At 41.7% G+C, this 26,254-nt stretch overlaps 1 protein-coding gene across 1 annotated transcript in view; it reads right to left on the minus strand.

The window, feature by feature from the left end:
* The window catches only part of LOC150085797 (TBC1 domain family member 12-like), a 458,606-nt gene that overhangs the window by 324,250 nt on the left and 108,102 nt on the right, over positions 1 to 26,254 (minus strand). Inside the window, exon 4 of the mRNA XM_090374697.1 lies at positions 16,902 to 16,984. Coding sequence (XP_090230823.1) covers positions 16,902 to 16,984 — 83 coding nt within the window. The remainder of the gene's footprint in view (positions 1 to 16,901; positions 16,985 to 26,254) is intronic.

Below are 26,254 nucleotides of genomic sequence, written 5' to 3' on the forward strand. Positions count from 1 at the left end.
TCGGATTCCATATCATTCCATTTGTTGGAAAACCCCTTATTCCGCCAGCCCAGTAGCACGTGATCAATATACACCCCTATTTTCAACCCGTTGGATCTGCAGCCATCCGGAGTGCCAAAAAAACAACATTATCCCTCTCATATAACACCTTGTCTCCATAGCGTTCTAAAACCACGAAAGTGACATTAGTGACCACAGCATCTATTTTTGGAAACTTGTGTGTGTTTCTTAAGAACCGATTTCCGGTCTGCGACTGAAGTAAATTGCCCTACATTTTGACCTAGCATAAACATTAACTTGTTTGTCTCGCAAAACCACTTGCTGCTTTTGCCGTAGTATTCACCGTCTATTCCCTGCTTACAACGGAAGTTATGCTAATGGCTCTGTTTTTCATTACTACTACCCACTAACTTTACAATTCTTACTGAATAATTCTTGTTATTGAAACTGCGGACATTACCATATTATCCTACTAACGGCAAGAATCCAAAAGGAAAACTAACTTCCAAAGTCTAAAAAAAATATTTTATTTTTGTAAGATTTTCAAATCTTACAATCGACGCTCCTTTCCCAAAAAAAATTTATACCTGTGTAAATTTTTTCTCTATTCTCCAACACTTTCCCTGGAATTTAACCACTGTACATCTATTTATTCACTCCTTAATATACATTAACTCTACATTAACAATACCAAAAGGACTTATACTCATTCTGATTACCCTTTGGAATGCACAAATATTTACAATTAAATTATAACAAATCACACTAAGAATGGAACTGCACTGTTTCAATTGCGCGCCTCCGTAGCCAGGTGGGAAGGAGCAGCAGTGCGTAGCACACGCTTCTTGATTAAACCGGGGTTCGAGCCCGTCACCACCAAATATGGAGGATGCGGAAAGGTCAGGGAATGACCACCGCATATCCCGGAGCAATATGGCCTTAGTTGCTAATGCTCCTAAAAACCAAATAACAAACAAACAAACAAGCACTGTTTCAACACCAAGGTACTTAATACATATTCCGTTTCTTCCTATCTACCTGACTCTTTTACACCATTGTTATTCCACCTTTCTCTTTGCACCACACACTGGTTACAAAGTTACACTCTTTAAATGGTCAGGTGTCTTCATAAGGGGGACCTTCATCAAGTGTCTACATTAGGACTCTTCCCTACTGCGTTCGCAGGACTTAGCTCTACAAGGCTGCTACTTTTGGGCTCAACAAGGCTCCTACCTATCCGGGCCACTGCTTTCCATTCTCAGCTTCTTGGCTCCATCTTTCGGGCCACTGGTTTCCAGTCTCAACTTGGCTCCATCTTTCAGGCCACTGGTTTCCAGTCTCAACTTGGCTCCATCTTTCAGGCCACTGGTTTCCAGTCTCAACTTGGCTCCATCTTTCGGGCCACTGGTTACCAGTCTCAACTTGGCTCCACTTATTCGGGCCATTGGTTTCCATTCTCAACTTCTTGGCTCCATCTTTCGGGCCACTGTTTTCCAGTCTCAACTTAGCTCCATCTTTCGGGCCACTGTTTTCCAGTCTCAACTTGGCTCCATCTTTCGGGCCACTGGTTTCCAGTCTCAACTTGCTATAACCAGCTACTCAACTGACATGACAGACCTCCTGCTACATCTTAACTTAACATTTTAACTCTGCTCTGCCTAACCTTCTCCTTCCACTTTCTGGAGTTTGTCTCACTCCCTTTGGTGTTATTGCATTATGGAGAGTTATGCGAACAGCAACAGCTTCTATTTCAGTTTGGAGTGGGATATGTCTAGTTGGGATCTTCGAGTTTACTAGAATTGCTACACCACCATGGGCAGCATTAGCGGTATTTCGATCTCTTCGATAAAGGCAATAGTTCTTTATCGAAGGAGAAATTTGTGAGGTCAGGTAAGTTTCCTGTAGACAGAAAGCAACTGGAGCATATCGGTTAATTAGGTATTTAATATCGTCAGTGTTGCAACGAAAACCTCTGCAATTCCACTGTAAGATACTGTGCTTCATTTAGGTTTAGTTGAGGATGATTCATCAGACTGTTTTTTGTTTGAGCACTTTTTCCGGTCTTTTTTTGGGAAGCTGGGGTGCCCAGTATCCATAGTGTCATTTGCATGAAGTTCTAGTATGGGTTCCTCAAGATCTGAGTGTACATCTACTTCCATACTATTGGTGGATGATTCAGGTTTCTTGTTGTCTTTGGTAGTCTTTAATTTTTCTTTATCATGCGAGACTGTCCGAGTATCAGTTGGGATGCTGATTGGAGTGTTGGTCGACTCACTGGTTTTAGTTTGATGTGTCTCTTTTCCTGAATTAGATAATGTATTTTTAACCCAATTAGCTATAGATGTGCTGGGGGGTATTGATACATCTGTTTGTACTGCTGTTGTAATAAAGCTTCGAGTGTGAGATGCATATGAACGACGGGGCATGGTCAACATAACCTGTCTGCGTGCCTCAGGGTATGTGACTTTGTGTTCAATTTTATATTTTTGAATTTTCTTCCCTGTTTTCCACATTTCAGGATTTTGAAAATGCTGGGTGACTTTCTTTGCAGTTGGGGCAAATGGGACTTGAGGCTGAACAGTCTGCTTGTGTATGTTCCTTGGAACCACAAATATGACAAATAGCTTCTCCTCTGCATGCTTGTTGGGAATGTCCATATTTTTGACATTTAAAACAACGAATGGGATTAGGAATATAAGCCCGAATTCGGCAGTTTAAATAGCCAGCTTTTACTGAGGATGGCAAATCTGGGGTACTGAAGGTTAAAATGATTGACCTAGTTGGGAGAGATTTCCATCTTTTTTAGTCATTATGCGTTTGGCGTTGGTTACTTTTTGATTACTCAGTTCTTGAACTAATTCCCTCTTCTGATATTGTAAGTAGGTCCCATTCGGTTATAACGCCTTTTGAGGAATTTAAGGTGTTGTGTGGAGTAATAGTTACTGGCAGGCCACCGAATGTCGTTGTTTTGAGCAGCCACTCGGAATGTTTGGAGTTGGCTGTTTCAATTAATAGGTCTCCGGATTGCAGTCGTTTAACCATTTTTGGTGTTCCAGCAATCGATTCCAGAAATCTTTGGATGACGAATGGTGATAATTTTCCGGCAGGTTGGTAGGAGAGAGAGTGTATGACCAGAAAGTTTGGCATTTCATTGCACTGCACTTCCCTTCGGAGCCTTTTTGGTTGATTCAGGTCTTCATCGTTTGGTTTATCTAGCCTTGTGTTTGAAGGCTCTAGAGGTGGATAGTCACTTTTATCCATCGTTGCTCCTTTTAGCCCTGGGGGATAACTTTTCCCCCAGATTACCGGCCCCGCCACGGGGAGGCAGGAACAGTGCTGCTCGGAGGCCAAGCGGTTGAAGTGTTAGTTGATTAATAGAACAAGAAATATAGGAAAAAGAAAGGTGTGTTTCCTTTCTGTGTTCTAACTAGTGGTTTTCAAGTATAGAACTAGGTTTAAAGAAAAGCTGATGATAGAAATGTAGGAACTTAAAAGGAAATAACTTCAATCACTTTACAAGAGTTCTCTATATATCGCAAGAATATCGCTTGGCCTCGAAATACGCTTGGCACCCGGGGCCACGAATTCTTGTGTTTTACAACAACAGTAGTGGTAATACAGTGGATTCCGGTTATTTGGACCACCAGTTAATCAGGGCAGCAGTTTATTTGGGGCAAATCTTAAAAAACGGAACCCAATCGAGAAAATTGCCAGGGTTTACTTCGCTTAATTGGGGCAGGAGACCACAGCACTGGAGATTAACCTACGATTGTCTCCGACCATACCACGGATTTCTGGAGGTCACAACCATAAAACAATAAAAACAATTAGCAGTCACCTGTTTATTGGGCTTTTCTGTTAGTGAAATCTATCATAAACTCGATTTTATTGAATTTGCGATAATACAGACAGCTGGAATTCTGTGGGATATTATGGTGAAATGTGTTTACACTTCCATGGAATCTTCAATCATATAAAAAATTTAATTTTCAGAAGCTTCTCTTCATTCCTATTTTTAAAGCTTCGTAACTTGTTACTCCATTATCACTTGCACATATTGTGTTACTTGCAATTTGTGTGTGGCGTGTTCTTTGTTATTGATTGCTTATCTTTTTACTGTTCTAAATTTTAACCCCCGCCCACAAATGTCAGTGAACAGAAATGTCAACTAGAAGAACTCTTTATTGCATACAAAACTAGTTAGTATGTACATATTACAGTACGTATTAATTATTCCTATTATCACGTATATTCTTCCGATTTTCACGTATCATTCAATTTTTTAATTGGTAAGGTAATAAAGGATAAATCTGTGCTTAATATAGATTTACTTTTATAGCCTGTGGATAATATTCTTCCTATTTTTGGTAATTAGAATCATTGTTTAATAGAATTAAAATTCAATTCAAAACATGATCACAATGACCAGCACTTACTACACATTGTATAATGAACGGTACTTTACTACGCGAGTCCATCATGACGTGATTTGATTGTACAGTGAACCAATTGTAAAGCATTTAACTATTTAGGTGAAACTTCAGATAATTGTGGCAGCCGCTTAATCGGGCCAAAATGCACTAGTCCCGATGTGTCCCAAATAACCGGATTCGACTGTAATTGCCTAAAGGCCAGAGGTGCAAGCAACACGTACCCAGTTGAGTGATATCTGTGTTTCCCTGGGAATCAGCAAGCTTAATTTGTTGAGGTAAGCTGAGGGATTAACACAAGAGAAGCGTGTGTGTGTGTTATGGGCGTTTATCGGCGCATAAGCTGCTGTGGCTATAATGCACCTATTCACATGAAAAAGCTAAAAACATAATTTAGGCGTAACAACTTGGTTGCGTTTACAGAGATATTTAAAATTTATCATAAAATCCAATTATTTTCAGATAACAGAGAAACTCGTTGATGTTTGCATCATCTCCAATAATATGTTGCAATGTCATTGGTTCTCGTAGATTTCTCAAGGAACTCAGGACGGATGTTCTGTCCTGTTGATAGTTGTTGTTGTTATTTAGCTTAACGACACAAGGGCTACTGAGGCCAAATTGTGTCTGTTCATAGTTTATTTAGTCGAAATATAGCACTGTTGGTGTTAAATTAAATACTCCTATATAGTCCAATACGTTTTAAAAATATTACAAGTTCATTTATGTTTGCTTCATTTCCCAGGATATGAGTTAAATCATGTGAGAGGTTCAGCCTAGAGACTGACTGAAAAGTGTTTGACCGTATGGTTGAATATAGGGGACAATCGAAGAGGAAATGCCTAACAGTAAGTTGACTGTCACAGGATGAACACTGGGGTGGATCTTCTCCCAGTAGCAGGAACAGATGAGTATGATGAGTGTGTCCAATTCTGAGTCTTGCCAGTACTACTTCCTCTCGTCTGTTTTGTCGAAAGCCTGAGAGCCACAGCTTTGGTTCTTGCTTTATCTGGTAAAGTTTATTGTTGGTGTTACTTTTCCAGATCTGTGACCAATTGTCATAACTTGCTTTGCGAATAACAGGCTTATAATCAGTGTAAGGAACCTGAAGATGTTCTGGGCCAGCTGGATGAGGATTTTTAGCTGCAAGATCCGCACTTTCATTTCCCGGAATACCAGAATGGCCAGGGATCCAGCAAAAACTGATTGATTGATTAGACACACTGCAGGAAAATAGCTGAGAATGAATGTGTTTCAAGGTAGGATGAGAAGATGAAAAATTCTTCCTTATGGCAGAAACAGCACTGAGCGAGTCAGTGTAAATTATGACAGGTGAGATGGAAAGTTCAATAATTTTACTGAGTGCTAATTTGATGGCATATAATTCGGCTGTGAAGACGCTGCAGACTAATGGTAGTGAAGCTGTAACCGTTAGAGAAGGAAAAACTGCAGCTGCACCAACCGCAGTAGCTGTTTTGGATCCGTCAGTATAGACTTTACAGGCATGGGAGTTCAGAGTAGTGTGAGCTAAGTGCAACTGCCTGATATTAAAGGAAGGTACAGTATTCTTTCCCCACTCCAAAAAATGTGTATCGTGGGAGGAAGAAACGTATGTCCAAGGTGGAACAGGAGCAGTTGTGTTCTGAAAAATATCGCTTAAATTGATATTCCAACTCTGAGAAAGCTCTTTAATCCTTAGTGAAGCAGGTCTGTTTTCATTTGGCTTGCTGTCATATATCAAATCCCACCGAGTATTATAAAGATACTCCCAACTGGGGTGAGATGGAAGACTCTGGATCTTAGCAGCATAGTGGAGCAATAATGATTTCCTACGAAGATGTAATGGAGGATCGTGTGCTTCGATATAGAGACTCTGGATTGGAGAAGTCTTAAAAGCGCCCAACGCAGTCCTGAGAGCACTGTGCTGGACAATATTTAGACGTTGTAAAGTAGTGCTCCTGGCAGAGTCATACACCGGACAACAATAATCTAGCCGTGACCGGATTAAAGTTCTATAAAGGTGCAATAGTGTATACCGATCAGCGCCCCATGACATAGCCGAGACTGATCGCAGTATATTCAGATGCTTTAGACATGTATTTCTTAAATGAGAGATGTGAGCTTGAAAATTCAGCTTGCTATCTAATATCACTCCAAGGAATTTAATGGTACTTACAAGCGGGATTGGAATATTGTTTATTTGTAATTCCGGATCGGGATGGAGAGTTCGTTTCTTGCAAAAGTGGGTGAGAGTGCATTTCTTTTCTGATAGTTTGTAGCCATTCCGTGAAGTCCACGATTGTATTTTGGTAATAGCAAGTTGGAGCTGCCGTTCGATGGTGTTCATACTTTGAGATCGACAAGAAATTGTAAGGTCATCTGCGTACATGTAAGTTTCAACAGTTTTTGAGATGTCTCGTGTTATGCTGCTAACTCGGATTGAAAATAGTGTTGGACTAAGTATCGATCCCTGCGGGACTCCTTCTTCCTGAATGTGAAATGCAGAGAGTACATTTTTATATCGGACCTGAAAAGAACGCAATTGCAGAAAATTTTGAATTATTTTCGGCAAATGGCCCCTAAGCCCCAAGTGGTAAAGGTCCATAATAATCCCATGACGCCATGTAGTGTCAAATGCCTTTTCAAGATCTAGGTTGACCATGACAAGATGTTGTTTCATGACAAAGGCATTGCGGATATGAGATTCGGCTTTGATAAGCACGTCCAGCGTTGATCTATTCTTCCGAAAGCCATACTGATGATCTGGAAGGAGATTTTGTGACTCCAGGATGTAAGTAAGCCTAGTGTGAACCATTCTTTCGAAAACTTTACCCAGGCAGCTCGTAAGAGATATTGGCCTATAGTTTTCAACACAGGAATGATCTTTTCCTGGTTTTGGTAAAGCAATAATGAAAGAATGACGCCAGGAGGAAGGATAGGCATTTTCGGAGAATATCCGATTATAAAAGATTAACATGGTACTCAAATCTTCTTGAATTAAATGTTTCAGCATAACATAATGAACTCCATCTGGGCCTGCAGCACTGTTTGAAGATCTGTTTAACGATTCTTGAAGTTCTATGAATGTAAAGGGTTGGTTGTACGGGAAAGAACGGTTCGTGAAAAAGTTGATTTTATATCGTTCTGCACTAGTTTTGATGTTCTGAAATGTGGACCCATAGGAGGCAGAAGCAGAGATTGTAGCAAATGATTCAGCAAGTGCATTAGCAACTTCTTCAGCTGTAGATAGGTCTTTCCCTTTCCAATGAAGTATTGGAGAGGGCATACGAGCGAATTTCCCATTTAGTGCCTGTATTTTTTTCCAAATGAGGCGTGTGTCGGTGTCTTTTGTGATTGTTGAGGCAAAAGCGATCCACGAGTCTCGTTTCGCTTTCCGTCTAATCTGCCTTGCTTTTGCTTTAAACCTTTTATAAGCAATGAGGTTATTAGTGGTGGGATTCTTACGGAAATTATTCCAAGCTCGGTTTTTTTCCTGTTTGGCAGTGAAGCAATCTGCATTCCACCAGTGATTTCGGTGATTGTGATATGTCTTGGATTTTGGAATGTAAGTATTTGCTGCAGTCAGAATCTGATTGGTGATGTAAGTATTTACATCATCAATAGGTTCTTTTTTAACGTAAGATCTGTCTAGAAGTATTTGAGCAGAATAGCCATCCCAGTTCGCCTTTTTAAACTTCCAAGAGGATCGTTTATCAGGATTTGGTGTTACTCCTGTTTGTAAGGAGCAAATGATCGGAAAGTGGTCACTGCTAAAAGGATCAGTTAATACAGACCATGTCATGATTGGAAAGATGGAAGGTGAGCAAACTGACAAGTCAATTTGAGAAGTAGATCCTGTAGGTAGGTGGATGTAGGTAGGAGATCCAGAGTTTAATAAATTTAGGTCATTATTATATATAAATTCCTCGATCAACTTGCCTCTTCTGTCCATTGTAGCTGATCCCCACAATGGATGGTGGCCATTAAAGTCACCGAAAAGACAAATTGGAGTTGGAAGTTGTGCGATGAGGTTGTCAAGTTCTGATTGGGCCAGTGATAGAGATGGTGGAATGTAAATCGAAACAATGGTAACTGAAATACCAACTGCAATCCGAGCTGCCACAGCTTCTAGGCTGGTTCTTAATTGGATCGGTCTGGACGGTATGTTAGTATTTACAAGAATGGCTACTCCTCCACGGGCAGGAGACTCTGGGCTTCTGTCTCGTCTGTATATCATAAAATTTGAGAATTTCGGCGAAACTTGGGGTGACAAGAATGTTTCCTGTAGGCATATACCTATGGGGTTAAACTGAGAGATTAAATCTCTTATGTCATCCGAATGGCTGCTTAGTCCTCTACAATTCCACTGTATGATGTTAGGCATTATTTTGGTTTGGCTGAAGATGATTCATCTGACTGTTTTTTATGTGCAGGGCATTTTTTTCGGTCTTTTTTTGGGAATAATGGACGTCCAGTATCCATAGTGTCATTGGCATGGAGTTCTAGAAAAGGGTCTTCATCATTTTGGTGTATATCCACTTCCATAGTGTTGGTTGGTGGATCAGTTTCCTTAGAGTCTTTATTGGGTTTCAATCTTTCTGCATCATTTGAGACTGTCACAGTATCAGTTGGGATACTAATTGGGGTGTTGGTGGCATGGCTGGTTTTTGTTTTAGAATTTTCTTTTCCAGTGGTTGATAAGGTTGTTTTAACCCAATTAGCTAGCGAGACGTTGGGCGGTATTGAGACATCTGTTTGAATTGCAGTTGTATGAAAACTGCGAGTTCGAGAGGCATATGATGGACTTGGCATGGTCAACATTATTTGTCTGCGTGCCTCAGGATATGTGACTTTATGTTCTACTTTGTATTTTTGGATTGTCCTACCTGTTTTCCACATCTCACATGATTTAGAAAAGGCGGGGTGATTGCCTTTGCAGTTGGGGCAAATGGGAATTGCGGCTGGACAATCTGCCTGTGTATGATCTTTTGCTCCACAAATAGGACAGATGGCGTCACCTCTGCATGCCTGCTGTGAATGGCCATATTTTTGGCATTTGAAACAGCGAAGAGGATTTGGGATGTATGGACGAATTCGACAATTTAAATATCCAGCTTTTACTGAGGAAGGCAAATCAGGAGTACTAAAAGTTAAAATGATGGAACGAGTTGGAATGAGATTTCCATCTTTTTTTGTCATAATTCTTTTAGCAGCGATTACCTTTTGATGGCTAAGTTCTTGGACTAATTCCTCCTCAGACACTGTAATTAAGTCCCATTCTGTGATGACTCCTTTAGATGAATTTAAGGTATTGTGAGGAGTGACAGACACTGGTAATCCACCAAATGTAGTTGTTTTTAATAGCCACTCAGAATGTTTGGATGTGGCTGTTTCAACCAGGAGATCTCCTGATTGTAGTCGCTTCACCATTTTTGGTGATCCTGCAATAGATTCTAGATGTCTTTGAATCATAAATGGTGATAACTTGCCCACGGGCTGCGTGGACAGAGAGTGTATCACAAGAAAATTAGGGATGTCTGGACGCTGTGCTTCAGTTCGAAGCCTTTTTGGTTGATTAATATCATGAGAGGATTCATGTCTTGAGCTTGAAGGCTCTAAGGGTGGAAAATTGTTTGAATCCATGATAGCTCCTTTTGGCCCTGGGGGTTTATCTTTACCGCCCAGGTTTCCGGCCCCGCCACGGGGAGGCAGGAGCAGTGCCACGAGGTGACCAAGCGGCTGAGTTAGTAAGTTAGTACTAATAGAAAAAAACAGAAAGGTGGTTTCCCTTTCTGGGCTTCTGCCTACTTCTTGTAGTGCGAGAGAGCTACTATGCAATAGAAATCAAGAAAACGGTTTTTCAAACTACAATAGAAACTGTTCGCTCAAATGTTCTCTGTAGAAAAACGCTTTGGAAAACGCACTAGAATCGCTTGGCCACGGAACGCTTGGCACCCGGGGCCCCTGTTGATAGTGAGGGCAGTCAATCAGAATATGTTTGACTGTTAAATTTTCTGAACAGTATGGACATTGAGGAGGATCTTCGCCTCTGAGCAGATGAAGGTGGGTCAGATATGTGTGTCCAATACGTGCCCGTGCAAGAACCACTTCTTCTCTTCGCACTGTTTTGGTGCTAGAGTGCCAATGTTTTGGATCCTGTTTCAACTGGTAGAGTTTATTATTCTTTTGTTTGTGCCATAGCTCTTTCCACTTTGCGAAACATGCTGTTTATATGATATGACAGTAGTCAGAGGCTGGAACCGGAATGGAGGTTAAATCAAAGGTTGACGGATTTTTAGCTTTTTCATCAGCAAGTTCGTTACCCTTTATCCCTGAATGTGCTGGGATCCAGCAAAAGGTCACTGATTGATGACGTTCTTCAATTTGTAATAGCAGTCTTCCGATTTGATTTAACACAGGATGAGCCTTGTATGAGGAGTTTTGCATTGCGGTTATTGAGCTGAGAGAGTCTGTGTATACAACATATTTTATAGATGGGTAGAGATTCAGGTTTTCTAAAGCTAATTTTATTGCATGAAGTTCTGCGGAGAAGCTGCTATACTCAGGTGGAAGAGCAGCTGAGATGATAGTAGAGGGAAATACTGCCGCTGCTCCAACGGCTGAATGTGATTTGGAACCATCAGTATATATGGGCAAAAAATCAGCGTATTTCTGAATATGACTTGCATGGAGTTGTTTCACACTGAGTGTTGGTAGACGATTCTTTCCCCACTTGTCAAGATAAGTATCCAAATATAACTGAGGAGGAGGAATCCATGGCGGTTGGGTGTAATTCATTACATGTTTCCTGTTGAAAATTTGAACGTTCCAACTCTGCGTTAATTCAATAAGGCGTAAGCCTGCCGGTCTTATTTTACTGGGTTTATTTCTATAAAGGTTTTGCAGTGGTGGATTAAAGAGATATGGCCCAATAGGATGCTGGCAGCAACTTTGCATTCGGGCTGCATACTTAAGAAGTAGTGTTTTCCAGCGGAGACAAAGAGGGGGCTCACGTGCCTCAATATACAAACTATGAGTAGGAGATGTCCTGAAAGCAATTCCACCAAGTGCAATCCGCAATGCGCTATGCTGTATAGGATCCAGCCATCGTAGGGTACTCTTACGGACAGAATCATAAAGTGGAGCACCATAATCCAATCGGGATCTGAGCAATGCTCTATATAAAAGCAACAGAGATATACGGTCTGCTCCCCAAGACAAGGCGGATAAAGCTCTTAGTATGTTCAGCTTTTTGAGGCAGGATATACGGACAGATTTAATGTGCTCAAGGAAATTTAGTTTCCTGTCAAGGATTAATCCTAAGAATCTGATGTTGTTAGTAACTGCAACGGTAAAGTTTTGCATCTGAAGTTCGGGATCTGTATGCATTTTCTGTTGATTGCAAAAGTGTATTGCAACAGTTTTCTGCTGTGATAGACGATAGCCATTTAACTCTGCCCACCTTTCGCCTTTATTCAAAGATATCTGCAGCTGTCGTTCAATGGATCTCATATTCTGAGAATGGCAAGAAATAGAGAGATCATCGGCATAAAGGTAGGTCTCAAAAGTATTTGGAAGTTCTTTTGTGATGGAATCGATTCTTAGGGCAAAAAGGGTTGCACTCAGTACAGAACCTTGTGGCACTCCTTCTTCCTGTAAAAATGACATAGAAAGCGAGTTGCGGTATCGAACTTGGAACGAATGAGTCCTGAGAAAGTTCCTGATGAATATAGGCAGGTTGCCTCGTAGACCTAGAGCATGGAGGCCACTGAGGATGCCACGACGATAGGTAGTATCAAATGCCTTCTCTATGTCTATGGAAACCATAACAAGATGTTCATTTTTTACAAAGGCATTACGAATTGCAAACTCTGCTTTGATCATGAGATCTAAGGAGGACCTGTTCTTTCGAAAGCCATGCTGATTATTACTAATTAGTTGTTGTGTTTCGATGATCCAAACAAGGCGATTATGGATCATTTTTTCAAGTAATTTACCGAGGCAACTGGATAGAGAAATAGGTCTATAACTGTTAGGACTGGTAGGATCTTTACCAGGTTTCAAAAAGGCAAGAACTGTGGCATGATGCCAAGAGTTGGGATATATGTTTTCCATAAATATCCGGTTATAGTAGACCAGCAGTATTTGTAAATTTCTGTCACCAAGGTTTTGTAACATAATGTAAGATATTCCATCTGGTCCAGTGGCACTGTTGCGTGTTGTTTTAATGACATGTAGAAGTTCATGATATTGAAGAGGCTGGTTATATGGAAAGAAAACTGAGGGTCGAAAGTTGATGGCTCGTTCTTCAGTCTTGGTCTTTATTTTCTGAAAATCCAGAGAATAATTTGATGTCGCAGAAACTTCGGCAAAGGTTTTGGCCAAGGCATTTACAATGTCTTCAGGAGCAGATAGTTCTTGCCCATTCCATGAAAGAATTGGTGAAGGGGTGGTTGCAAATTTTCCAGAAATCTGCCTGATTTTCTTCCATATTAACCTGGAGTTAGTGTTTCTGTTTATGGTAGAAGCAAACCGAATCCAAGAATTTTTCTTGGCTTCTCTTTGAATGCGACGTGCTTTTGCTCTTAGTTTCTTGTAATTGATAAGATTAACTGTGGTTGGGGATCTACAAAATAAATTCCACGCTTTATTTTTTAACTTCTTAGCTATTGTGCATTCTTGATTCCACCAATAGTTAAGGTGCTGTCGGGATTGGGGATTCAACAATGGAATTGAACATTTAGCTGCAGATAGTAGGTGTGAAGTGATATAATCTGTGGCTTCATCTATCGACTGTGTTCGTATATATTGCTCATCCAGGGTGACAACTGATTGAAATTTGACCCAGTTGGCTTGAGAGAACTTCCATTTCCTGCAGGGTTTGACTGATGGTGGCTGTGCAGTGAGCAGGTCACAAATAACCGGAAAATGATCACTGCTTAAGGGGTCATCTAAAACAGACCATTCTATGATCGGAAACAGATTCGGGGAACATATTGATAGATCAATTGCAGAAGTTTGTCCAGTTGGTAATTGTATGTGAGTGGGTGCGCCAGTATTAAGAACAGTAAGGTTTTGCTTGTCTAGAAAAGTTTCAATTAGGCGGCCATGTGTATCTAATTTTGTTGATCCCCATAAGGGATGGTGGCTATTGAAATCACCCAACAGACAGACAGGGGGTGGTAATTGCATTAGCAGGTTTTCCAGATCTTGGTAAGAGAAGGTATGACTTGGTGGGAGATAGACTGATGCTAGTGTTAACGCAATCTGAGTTATAAAACGTACGGCAACAACTTCAATATCAGTTTGCAAAACAATTTGTTTGGTCGGGATCTTTGAGCTGACGAAGATGGCCACGCCTCCACGGGCAGCCTTTGAAGTATTACGATCTTGTCGATAGATGGCATAGTTCTTTATGTTCGTAGAAATTTGAGGAGTTAGATAGGTTTCCTGTAGGCAGAAACCAACTGGAGAGTAGCGGTTAATTAAGACTTGAATATCATTAAGGTTGCTTCGAAGTCCTCTGCAATTCCATTGTAGAATATAAGGCATTACTGGTGTTTAGTAGAAGAAGCTGTATCTGACTGTTTTTTTAATGTGGCTGGCTTGTGACGTTCAGGCTTTGGTTTGTCTTTTTTGGAGAAGAATGGTCGACCGGTGTCCATTTCTTCTTCCGCATGAATTTCTAAGATAGGTTCTTCTGGTCTGGATGAGTCAAGTGTATCCATAGATGTTTCTTGGATATTCGTTTTTAAATGTGAACTCCGATTATTCGATGTAGAAGCAATCACTGGGGGAGGAGAAGGAGATGTTGCTGGTACTGTAAGTGCAGTATTATTTGCTTGGTTCAACTGCTTAGGGATATTGGACTGTTGCTGGGGGAGAACAGCCCGAGCCCAGTCAGAGATTGAAGTGTTTGAAGAGATTGTAACATCGGTTTGGGTGCCCACTGATTGATATTTTTGCGCAATACTGGCGTATGTACGCTTAGTCATACTGGGGGCAATTACTTTCCGTGCTTCTTGAAAACTTACTTTATTTTCAATCTTATATTTAACAATTTTCTTTTCCGTTTTCCATCTGTCACATGTCCTTGAGTAGGCCGGATGGTTTCCTTTACAGTTGGGGCAAGTCATTTCTTTTGCCAAGCCGTCACTTTGGGTGTGGTCAGCGGACCCGCAATTAGGACAAATCTGGTTTCCTCTGCACGCCGTTTGAGAGTGGCCATACTTCTGGCACTTAAAACATCTCAATGGGTTAGGAATATATGGTCTAATGCGGCAGAGTAGGTAGCCTGCTTTTATCAATGGTGGTAGATTTGGCGTGTTAAAAGTTAGAATAATATTCCTTGTAGGTGTGAGTATATTTTCTCTTTTCACAGCAGTGACATTTTGATCTTGAAGCTCTTGTGATATCTCCTCCTCCGTGACATTCAATAGATCCCAGCTGGATATAACACCCTTAGATGTATTTAGGGTAGCATGGGGAGAAACCTTTACTGGAATTCCAGCAAAACTTGTAAGTTTTAGCAGTTTCTCTGAATGTCTACTGTTCACTGTTTCCAATAGAAGGTCGCCTGATTGTAATCTCTTGACTGTCTTAGGAGATCCTGCCAAACTTTCCAGGTGTTTCTGGATAAGGAACGGAGAGAGAGCTTACTGAGAGGCTGATCTGCAAGAGAGTGCATTATAAGAAATGCAGGACAATTTGTCGCTGAGGAAGTGGTTTTCAACCTCTTGGGTTGCGACGTGTTATGGTCAGGGTCTAACTCTGGCCGAGAGCTTGTCGGCTCTAGAGGCGGAAATGTATTTTGGTCCGTGCTTGCTCCTTTTGGCCCTTGGCAGATTAGCTTTTCTGCCAAGATTTCCGGCCCCGCCACGGGGAGGTAGGAGCAGTGCCCAGTGTGACCAAGCGTAAAGTAGTAAGTGTTAGTAAAAGAAATATGAGAAATAAAGAAAGGTAGCTTTTCTTTCTTGCTCTGTACAAGTACTTTTGTAACAGTAGCTGATATTAAATAAATAAATTTCTTAAGGGCAGGAACTTAATAGAATTCTAAATCGCTTTTGGATAATTACACTTTAAGCACAAAGAAAACGCTCGATCACAATCGCTTGGCACCCGGGGCCACAAGAGAAGCGATGACGTTGTCCACATGCTGTTACTGTATGCACTCCCATTGACTTACATCGTTCATTTAGGCTACTTGAAGCTGCTGGTCCCAAGTAAGCACCTGCATTCTACATGAGAGCACTCAATGGCAGCTTCGCGTACAGGACTTTTTTTGAGGGTCCAAGAGGTGGCTTCAGATTGTGAATGAGTGCACTGTAGTATTCACAGAGAAGTGTTAGCTGTTAAAAAAAAAAAAAAAAGAAAGAAAAAAGCCTTTTGGTTTTGAATACAGCTATTCAAGAACGTGTCAAATTTGTTAACTATATAAAAGACAGTTCCTTGAATTCTAGAATCTTTACTGCTTTATGCAAAGAATTTGCAAGTGATTATGAACATCTTCTATTCAATGGTTATCAAGAAGGAATGTATTGAAACATCTAATCTAATTGTATCTAATCGAAATGAAGAATGAGTACTTATTGTTTTGGGAGCAACATTCTCCATCAGCAAAGGATGCAACATTCAAATTTCAAGACAGGTTCAATGATTTTGATTGTTTAATTAAGGTGTCCTACTTATTTGACTTATGCAAAGGTGTCCTACTTTGTGAAATCAAACTTTCAAGAATATTTTCCTCCAACTGACAGCAGTAAAATATGGATTAAAAAACCCATTTACTTTTAATGTGGAACAATTCTATTTCAACAAACAAGAAATTGATTCTGCTATTGAATTGTCATGTGATGCAGCATTAAAAGACCGCTTCAATCAGTTCTCACTAATAAATTTTTGGCTAACTTGCCATGAAGAATATAAGCATTTATCAGAAAAGGCATTGAAATTTCTTATGCCATTGTAACAACTTACAAATGTGAAACCGGATTCTCAACATTAATTTTTAAAAAAACAAATGCCGGAACAGATTAGACATCAAGCCATATTTGAGAATCAAGTTGACATCTTTTCCCCTGATTTAAAATTACTATGTGATGGGAAAAGAGCATCACCCTACTCATTAAATAAATATTTATTTGCCCAAAAACAGACAAAAGAAAAAAAAAAAAAAGTCAATTTTATGTAAACTCCTTATAATAAACAAAGAAATGATTTAGCTATCTTTTATTTATATTTACTGATGTTAATGAATACCTAATTGCTTATTACTGGTATGTTAAATGCCCTAATGGTATTATCATTATTTCCTCGACTTACGAGTATAATTAGTGAAAATACATTAATTTATAGCTATAGGTGGGCTGCAGAAAAAAAAAAAAAAACCCTGCAAACCCCGGTCTGAGCTTGAAAAAGTTTGGGAAACCCTGGACTAGACTACCAAAGCTAATAGTTTTATGAAGAAGTCACCTTTTTTCCGGGCACCTTTCACCATTTCTTCATATTCTTGTTTGTGCCTTATTTCTTCATCAAAGGATTTTGCTGGAAGGTGCCTTAAACAATAATAAAGATTTGACTGCATTTTAAATGTTCATAATTCAGAAACTACATGAGATAATTATTTAATATAGAGCATAAAAATTAGAATTAGTATAATAATATTAAAATAGATTCATAAACAAAACTCCAATACAGCCATTAATTAGGATGGTAAATATATTTTAACAATCAAAGATTTGGTGAAACAAGAGGCAAATCTGAACGGATGCCAATTAATAAGAAAACAAATTATCAATTTAGATTAACTTTCTTTAATAATTATGTGAATTACTAATGGCCATCTGAAGTAATTAACACTGAAGCAGATATGCAAAAAATTTAGTGTGAACCAATTACTTTAATTTTAAATTTAACCATTTCTAGTTTTGATCAGCAGTTTTTCTAAGAATTGAGAAGCAAACAGAGCCATAAATATGAAACAGAATTGTCATGATCACTTGGTTGTTGTTGCTGCTTGGGTTTTATTGGCGCAATAGCGACTAAGGCTATAATGCGCCAAAACCTGGTCATAAAAAGTAAAATTTTCAGTGGCCTAATGATTTAGGTCACTAAGTCAAGGTATGAAAACAAGTATAAACTAACAAATATGAGTAAATAAGTAACTATAATAAGGTAGATTTTTTAAATGTGAGTAAAAAGGTTTACTGAAGTCAAAACGCTAATAACAGCAGACACATTGTCATTGTCGGATAAAATCCGACTGAGTGTATACGGCTCAGTCAGATGGTTAAAAGCGGTAAAACGGATATTGCTAAAATCTGGACAGTCAATTAAAATGTGCCTAATTGATAAAATTGTGCCACAGGACTCACACATAGCAGGGTCATCAGCCATCAGCAAAAACGAATGAGTCAAATGACTATGTCCTATGCGCGTTCGGGCAAGAACAACTTCCTCCTTACGATTCCTGCGCAGACTAGACTAGACTAGACTGCCATGGTTCAATTACAGGCTTTATACGATATAATTTATTCGTAGTCTGTCTATTCCACGAATCTTGCCATTAGGAGTGTATCTTCTCGTGTATTATTTGCCTGTAGTCTGTATAGGGGACTGACAGGCAGCGGTAATTATTGGGAATTGCTGATTTGGCTGCTGTATCAGCTAAATCATTTCCCCTAATCCCAACGTGGCTAGGAATCCAGCAGAAGCGGATATCATATTCACGTTCATGGAGAAAGTGAATCTTCTGCTGAATACAAGACAGAACCGGATGAGGATTATATCTCATAGATATTAAAGCCTGTAACACACTGACAGAGTCGGAATATAAAATGAACCGTTGGTATTGGCATTTACTAATTTGCTCCAAGGCTAACTCTATAGCGTGCAGCTCTGCAGTAAATATGCTGCTTTCAGAGGGAATCTGCTCCGATGTAGTGGTGTCTGTAAAGACAGCAGCAGATCCCACATATGATTCCGACTTCGAACCGTCTGTGTAAACTGGCGCAAAGTCAGAATGTTCCGCTCAGTGTACTGAATAAAGCTGCAGGTAGACAGATGATAAGAGTGTCCAACTTTCCCCAATTTCTAAAGGACAAGTCACATGACAGGAGATGAGCATGCCAGGGTGGAAGGGGTTGCTTTGGTGTTTGGGCAACCTTGTCTACCTAGATATTAAGTTCTATGAGTAGCTGTTGTTGTTATTTGGTTTTTAGGAGCATTAGCAACAAAGGCCATATTGCTCCGGGACATGCGGTGGTCATTCCCTGAATGACCTTTCCGCATCCTCCATATTTGGTGGTGACGGGCTCGAACCCCGGTCTAATCAAGAAGCGTGTGCTATGCACTGCTGCTCCTTCCCACCTGGCTACGGAGGCGCCTTCTATGAGTAGCTCTTGGAGACGAATACCAAAAGGACGATTAGCAGTCTTACTTGTGTTGTACAAATTTTCCCATCGTGGCTCAAAAACGAATGCCACGTAGGATGCTCTGGCAGGGATTTCAGCTTTAAAGCATAGCTTAAAGACAACTGCTTGCCTTGAAGCGATAACGGTGGTTCATTTGCTTCAACGTATAAACTGTGGACAGGAGATGTTCTATATGCTCCAGTAGCGATACGGAGAACCTGATGATGTACAGGGTTCAGCCATCGAAGGGCACTGTCACTGGGTCCCATAATCTAATTTGGATCGAACAAGTGCATGGTAAAGCTGTAGAAGGGCGCATCGGTCTGCACCCCAAGATGTAGAGGAGAGCGAGCGGAGAATATTAAGGCCTCTGTGCGGAGTTGACGGATATGATCCAGAAAGGTCAACTTTTTGTCAAATACGAGTCCCAAGAATTTTGTGTCCGCTGCTACTGGAATAGCATTTTGTCCGAGCCTTAATTCAGGTTCATGATGAAGATTACGCTTACGACAAAAGTTTACGCAAACGGTCTTCTCTGGCGAGAACCTGAAGCCAATAGCAAGTGCCCAGGAGTTGAGGCTATCAAGGGCTTTCTGCAGTTGTCTTTCAATAACCCTCATGTTGCATGACTGACAAAATATGCTAAAGTCGTCAACAATACAGTTGGAGGAAGTTGTTCTGTGATGGAATTTATTCTGATGGCAAAAAGCATGACACTTAATACTGATCCTTGTGGTACTCCCTCCTCTTGGCTGAAGGAACGACAGAGTGAGGATCCCACACAAACTTGGAAAGATAGGTTGGCTAAAATGTTTTTAATAAAAATGGGGAGTTTCCCTCTAAGACCAAGGCTATGCAGATCTTTTAAGATGCCAAATTTCCAAGTTGTGTCATACACTTTCTCCATGTCAAAGAACACTGACACCAAGTGTTTGCGTTTTAGGAAAGCATCCCGGATGGATGTTTCCAGTCTAATAAGATGGTCCAAAGTGGACCAGTTCCTTCGGAAGCCGCACTGGATGTTGGAGAGAAGGTCATTTGATTCTAAGTACCATATTAAACGAGAATTAACCATTCTCTCCAGGATTTTGCACAGACAGCTAGTCAAAGCAATAGGACGATAATTGGTAGTGACTTTTGGGTCCTTTCCTGGCTTAGCAAAGGCAAGAACAATTGCCCTGCGCCAGGAATCCGGAAACTGCCCTTCAATAAAGATTCAGTTATATAGAAAGAGCAGATAATCCATAGATTTTGGTGACAGATGTTTAATCATTTCATAATGGATGCCATCTGGTCCAACGGCACTTGCTTTGGAAAGAGCGAAGGCTCTTTTTAGTTCCTGAATAGTGAAATCCCCGTTGTAGGGATAAATGCTGTTAGATTTAAAGTTGAGTGCCTGTTTTTCGATTTTATATTTCAGGACCAGGAACTCTGGGGAATACGAAGATGTTGCAGAGATGTTAGAGAATGTTTCCCCAAGAGAATTGGCTATTGCAGTTGGATCTGCAATAGCGCATCCATTATAATCTAGGATTGAAGAAGGGTGGGATGTATATTTTCCCTTCATTTTCCGGATTTTATCACAGACTACCTTAGAGTTGGTAGACTGGTTAATAAATGATGTAAAACGGATCCACGATTCCTTTTGACTCTGACGGGCGGATATATCGTGCTTTGGCTCGTGCACGTTTAAAGGCTATAAGGTTGGTCGTGGTAGGATATCGGCGGAATAACCCCCACGCTTTGTTTTGAGCCTTTTTTGCTGCTGTGCATTGTGAATTCCACCAAGGTTTGGGAAATGGTGGAAACTGGGCAGATGTTTTTGGAACAGCATTCGCAGCTGCATGGACAATATTTTCTGTGATGTACTTAACTGCATCATTGATAGGCTCTTGACTGACTGTGCTAAGATCAAAATTTGCCTGATGTTGGAAGGCAGTCCAGTCAGCCTGATCAATATTCCACCGTGGTAACCTGAAGGGTAGACATGGGCTCCCACTGTGTAACAAGGTTATCACAGGGAAGTGATCACTTCCGTATGGATTCTCCTCCACTTCCCAAGTGAGTGAAGGGAGTAGAGAAGGGGAGCAGATAGAGAGATCAATGGCAGAAAAAGTACGGGTAGGCATATGGAAGAAGGTGTTTGTTTCCGAATTTAGAAGGGAAAGGTTGAGCATACGCTGTATGACTCGTCCCCTTCCGTTGATGTTAGCACTACCTCACAGGGTGTTATGTCCATTAAAATCCCCGAGAAGTAAGAAAGGGGGAGGCAACTGCGTTATAAGATCATCAAGGTCATCCTGGGAGATGTCAGTCCCAGGTGGCAAATAAATAGAGCAGACCGTTAATAAAAATCCCACTGTAAGGCGAATTGCAACAGCTTCTATGCTAGTTGTAATTAGCAAGGGCTGAACTGGAGTCTGGTTTCCCAAGGATAGCCACTCCTCCATGAGCAGGACCATCCGCAATTCTATCCTTACGAAAAAGTGTGGTCTTATGCATTGTGGGATCATCATTTGCCTTTAGGTAAGTCTCCTGCAAGCAAAAGCAAACTGGCTCCTTTGGAGGAATATCATGTCCGTCTGGGTTCCGACGGAACTTCTCCCTGCTACCTTCTGGGCATAGGTAGGTCTGTTGATATTCAGGGGTTTCACCGATTTCCTTGCCTCCTGGTATGACATGTTTAGCTCTGCCTTCAGCTGTTGAATTTCTTTTTCTTCTTTCCACCTCTGGCATGCTCGTGAGTAGGCCGGGTGTTCGCCTTCACAGTTAATACAGGTGGGTTTTGCGGGTGAACATCCTGTTGTTTCATGGTCCTTTGCACCGTATCGAGCGCATGCAAGGACTCCATGGCAGGCCATTTGAGAATGTCCATACTTCTGGCATTTAAAACACCGTAAATGGTTCGGAACGTATGGACATACTGAACAATTGATGTATCCAGCTTTAATCTCGTCAGGAGGTTTAGGAGAGTTAAAAGTCAGGATAACGCTCCTTGTTTTAACAATTTTTCCATCCCTTCACACAGTAATTCTCTTGACAGCAATAACTCCCTGGGGTTTTAATTCGGAGCAGATTTCCTCCTCGGTTACGTCGAGAAGGTCCCACTCCGAAATGACACCTCTCGATGAATTGAGTGTTCTGTGTGGTGTCACTGTTATGGGTATTCCACCGATTGATGTTACTCGGAGGAGATGTTCTGATTGCCTGTCATTTTTAGTTTCAATTAAAAGGTCTCCAGAACGAAGCCTCTTAACTGATTTGGGTGATCCTGCTAACCCATCTAACCCTTTTTGGATAAAAAAGGGCGACATTTTACCAATCGGTTATTCACCGGGGGAATGTATAATTAGGAACCTTGGATTAGGCCCCCGATGGTACTTCAGTTCGTTGCCTCTTTGTGCTAATAATACTATCTGTGTCTTCGTCTCTGTTCGCAGATAGGGACCAGGTTGGGGGCCCTGAAGAAATATGTTTATCAGGATTCATATAGTTTTTGAATTGTTGAGTGCCTGGGCTCCCCACCCACCACGGAGCCCAAAGGGACGCCCACTACCCGGCATGCAATAAATGTGCTCGGGAGTGGAACGCCAGGGCTACCCAGACACTATACCCGCACCGCCGGCAGCCTGAATCCTGTCCCTCGGACCATGAGGGTAGGGGCGTGGCATTGACACGGTTTACCCTCGCAGGCGAGCCTACTAGCCGATTGATCCTAGCCAGGCCCCAGGACCACCCATCTTGTCGAAGCAGGGGCCAAAGTGGTGTATTGAAGCTGGGCCCCTCAACCACCAGGATCCCCCTTTCCGAATTTCCACGGGTCGCAGCGCACGGCAAACACGCCGTGCGCTGCGACCAGGCAAACATGCCAGGTTCCAGGCTTACATCCACTGATGTAAGCCTGGAACCTGGGCTTTGGGCGTTGGATCCCAGATGCTAGTCTGGAAGTCCAGCAACGTCACTGGGAGGTCTGCTCACCACGTTCGGGTGCCCACGTCGAGGGAAAAAAGGGGGGAGGCAACTGTGTTACCAGATCATCAAGGTCTTCCTGGGAGATATCAGTCCCAGGTGGCAAATAGAGGGAGCACACAGTTAATAAAAATCCCACTGAAAGGCGAATTGCAACAGCCTCTATCTGGGTTGTAACCAGCAAGGGTTGAACTTGGGTCTGGTTCCCCACAAGGATAGCCACTCCTCCATGAGCAGGACCATCCGCAATTCTATCCTTTCGAAAAAATGTGATATTATGCATGGTGGGATCATCATTTCTTTTAGATAAGACTCCTGCAAGCAAAAGCAAACTGGCTCGTGCTTTTGCAGGAGGGCCTTGATGTCATCAGTATTTTGCCGGAATCCACGACAATTCCATTGTAGGAATTTAGCCATTATTTTGACTTGGTGGGTCCATCAGGCGGCTTCCAAGGTGCTGAGGGCTTTATTTTGTCAGTCTTGGATTTATCTTTTTTGGGGAAGAAAGGACGCCGTCCGGTGTCCATTTCTTCCTCTGCAAAGAGTTCCAAGACTGATTCATCCGGTATCTCCTTGTTCTCTACATCCATTGTTTCTGGTATCACGGATGATTCTTCTGAAGTTTTTGGCTTTTCTTTACCACTTTGTTTTGGTAGTGGCGGAGCACTAGGAGGTACGGATATAGGAGTGGCAACTGATTGTGTTTTTTTGGTGGGCTTTTATGAACTCAATAAATAGCATGCAATCGGGGTGAATGACTCTCTTGGTGGTATAGTCATCTCGGTTTGTGTCCCGATAGTGCACTTTGCAGAAACCTTCTGGGCATATGAAGGTTTTCCACTATTTATTGGTTGGATACGTTTTCTGGCCTCTGGGTAGGAGATATTCAGCTCTGTTTTTCAGTTTTTGTATTTCTTTTTCATCCTTCCACCGCTTGCATGCTCTAGAGTAGGTAGGGTGCTCTCCTTGGCAATTGACACAGATCGGTTTTGGAGCTGAACATTCCTTGCTCTCGTGGTCTTTAACGCCACATCGAGCACAGGCAGGGTTACCAGACAAGATGTTTGTGAGTGGCCGTATTTTTGGCATCTAAAACACCGCAGTGGGTTTGGGATATAAATCCTCACTGGGCAGTTTAGATAGCCTGCCTTGATGGAACTTGGAGGCCGTGGGGTGTTAAACCTGAGGATAAGAACTCGGGTAGGAACGAGATTCCCATCCTTGCGTATCGATATTCTCTTAACAGCTGTCACTCCTTGGTCTTTTAATTCAGAGCAGATCTCTTCTTCAGAAAGAAGAAGGTCCCACTCTGAAATTACGCCTCTTGAAGAGTTCAAAGTTTTGTGGGGGGTTACGATGATAGGTATTCCCCCTATTGATGTGGCGTTCAATATTTTTTCCGCCTGTTTGATATTTGTAGCTTCGACCAAAAGGTCGCCAGAACGCAGTCTTTTTACAGATTTAGGTGAACCTGCCAACCCCTCTAATCCTTTCTGGATAAAGAAGGGTGACATCTTTCCAACTGACTGCTCTCCGGTGGAATGGAGAATGAGGAAAAGCGGTATCACTGATGGTGGTTGTATTTCCTCAGTCCTGCTCTTTTTGCAGAGGTGTTTTCTGCGTCATGATCTCGATTAGGTAGGGGCCTTGTTGGGGCCCCAGAAGAAATTGGATTTAAATTACTCATATGCATAAAGAGAAAGTGTCTGATGCCTATGTACCTCACCCACCACGGAGCCCTACGAGGGGACGCCCACTCGTGAACTAGCAGGTACTGCGTACACGAATGGGACGCCGAGTTCACTTAGGAGCACCATACCCACGTTACCAATAAGTCTTTATCCCGTCCCAGGACCATAGGGAGGGAGACTTATTGGAATGCAGTTGACCCTAGCAGTAAAAAACCACCAGCCGATTGATCCCAGTCCGGCCGGTCCGGGACCTCCCATCTTGTCGAAGCAGGGGCCAAAGTGGTGTATTAAGGCTGGGCCCCTCAACCACCAGGATCCCCCTTTCCGAAATCCATGGGTCGCGGCACACAGCTGCACATGTCGGATTCCAAAGATGTAACCCTGGAACCAAGGTATGGGCGTTAGATCCCAGTGATGCTAGTCTGGAAGTCCAGCAGCGTCACTGGGAGGTCCTCTCACCACGTACATGTGCCCACGTCGAGGGGAGTCAGTAGACAGTTCTTTCCCCATTGCAGAAAATATGTATCACATTTCAGTTGAGGATAGGTGGTCCATGGTCGAGGAGAGTAATTTTTATACCTGTTGCCTATTGTAGAGAAAAACATTCCAATTCTAAGTTATTTCAAGGAGCCGTAGGCCTGCTGGTTGTATTTTACTTGGTTTATTTCTATAGAGATTGTGAAATGGTGGATTAAAGAGATATGGCTGAATAGGATGCAGAGAGCAACTTTGTATTTTGGCTGCATATTTAAGTAATAACATTCTTCTGCGGAAGTACAGAGGGGGCTCTTGAGCTTCAATGTATGGACTATAGGTTGGAGAAGTCCTATAAGTGCCAAGAGCAATCCGCAGTGCATTGTGTTGTACAGGATCCAGCCTACAGAATACACTCCTTCGGGCAGAATCATAAACTGGAGCACCATAGTCCAAACGGAATCTAATCAGTGCTCTATATAAGAGCAGCAAAGTTGTACGATCTGCTCCCCAAGACAGGGCAGATAAAGCTCTTAGCATGTTGAGCTTTTTCAGACAGGTAGTGCGTATTAATTTAATGTGCTCAAAGAAGTTTAACTTGCTGTCAAGGATCAATCCTAGGAATCTGATATTATTGGCAATCGGAATGATGCAATTTTATATCTGAAGTTCAGGGTGCGTATGCAATTTGTGCTGATTGCAGAAGTGGATCTTAACAGTTTTCTGATGGGAAAGATGATATCCATTGAGCTCAGCCCACTTTTTCACTTTATTGAGGGTCATCTGCAGTTGCCGTTCAATATATCTCGTGTTCGAAGAATGGCAAGAAATAGAGAGATCGTCAGCATAAAGATATGCCTCCACAGTATTTCGGATTTCTTTTGTAATGGAATCAATTCTAATGGCAAATAGGGTTGCACTCAGTACTGACTCTTGTGGTACTCCTTCTTCCTGTGAGAAGACAGAAGAAAGGGAGTTTTGATATCAAACCTGGAAAGTGCAGCACTGGAGGAAGTTCTTAATAAACATCGGCAGGTTGCCACGTAGACCAAGAGTATGAAGGTAACTGAGAATGCCATACCGCCAGGTAGTATCAAATACCTTCTCTATATCTATTGGGACCATAACAAGGTGTTCGTTTTTTACAAAGGCATTGCGAATTTCGGATTCAGCCTTGATCATTAGATCTAAGGATGATCTGTTTTGGCGAAAGCCACGTTGACAATTATTCAGTAGATGTCGAGTTTCAATGATCCAAATGAGTCGACTATTGATCATT

Source organism: Mastigoproctus giganteus, chromosome 5, assembly GCF_048544385.1.
Source record: "Mastigoproctus giganteus isolate SK-2022 chromosome 5, ASM4854438v1, whole genome shotgun sequence".
Taxonomy (NCBI): domain Eukaryota; kingdom Metazoa; phylum Arthropoda; class Arachnida; order Uropygi; family Thelyphonidae; genus Mastigoproctus; species Mastigoproctus giganteus.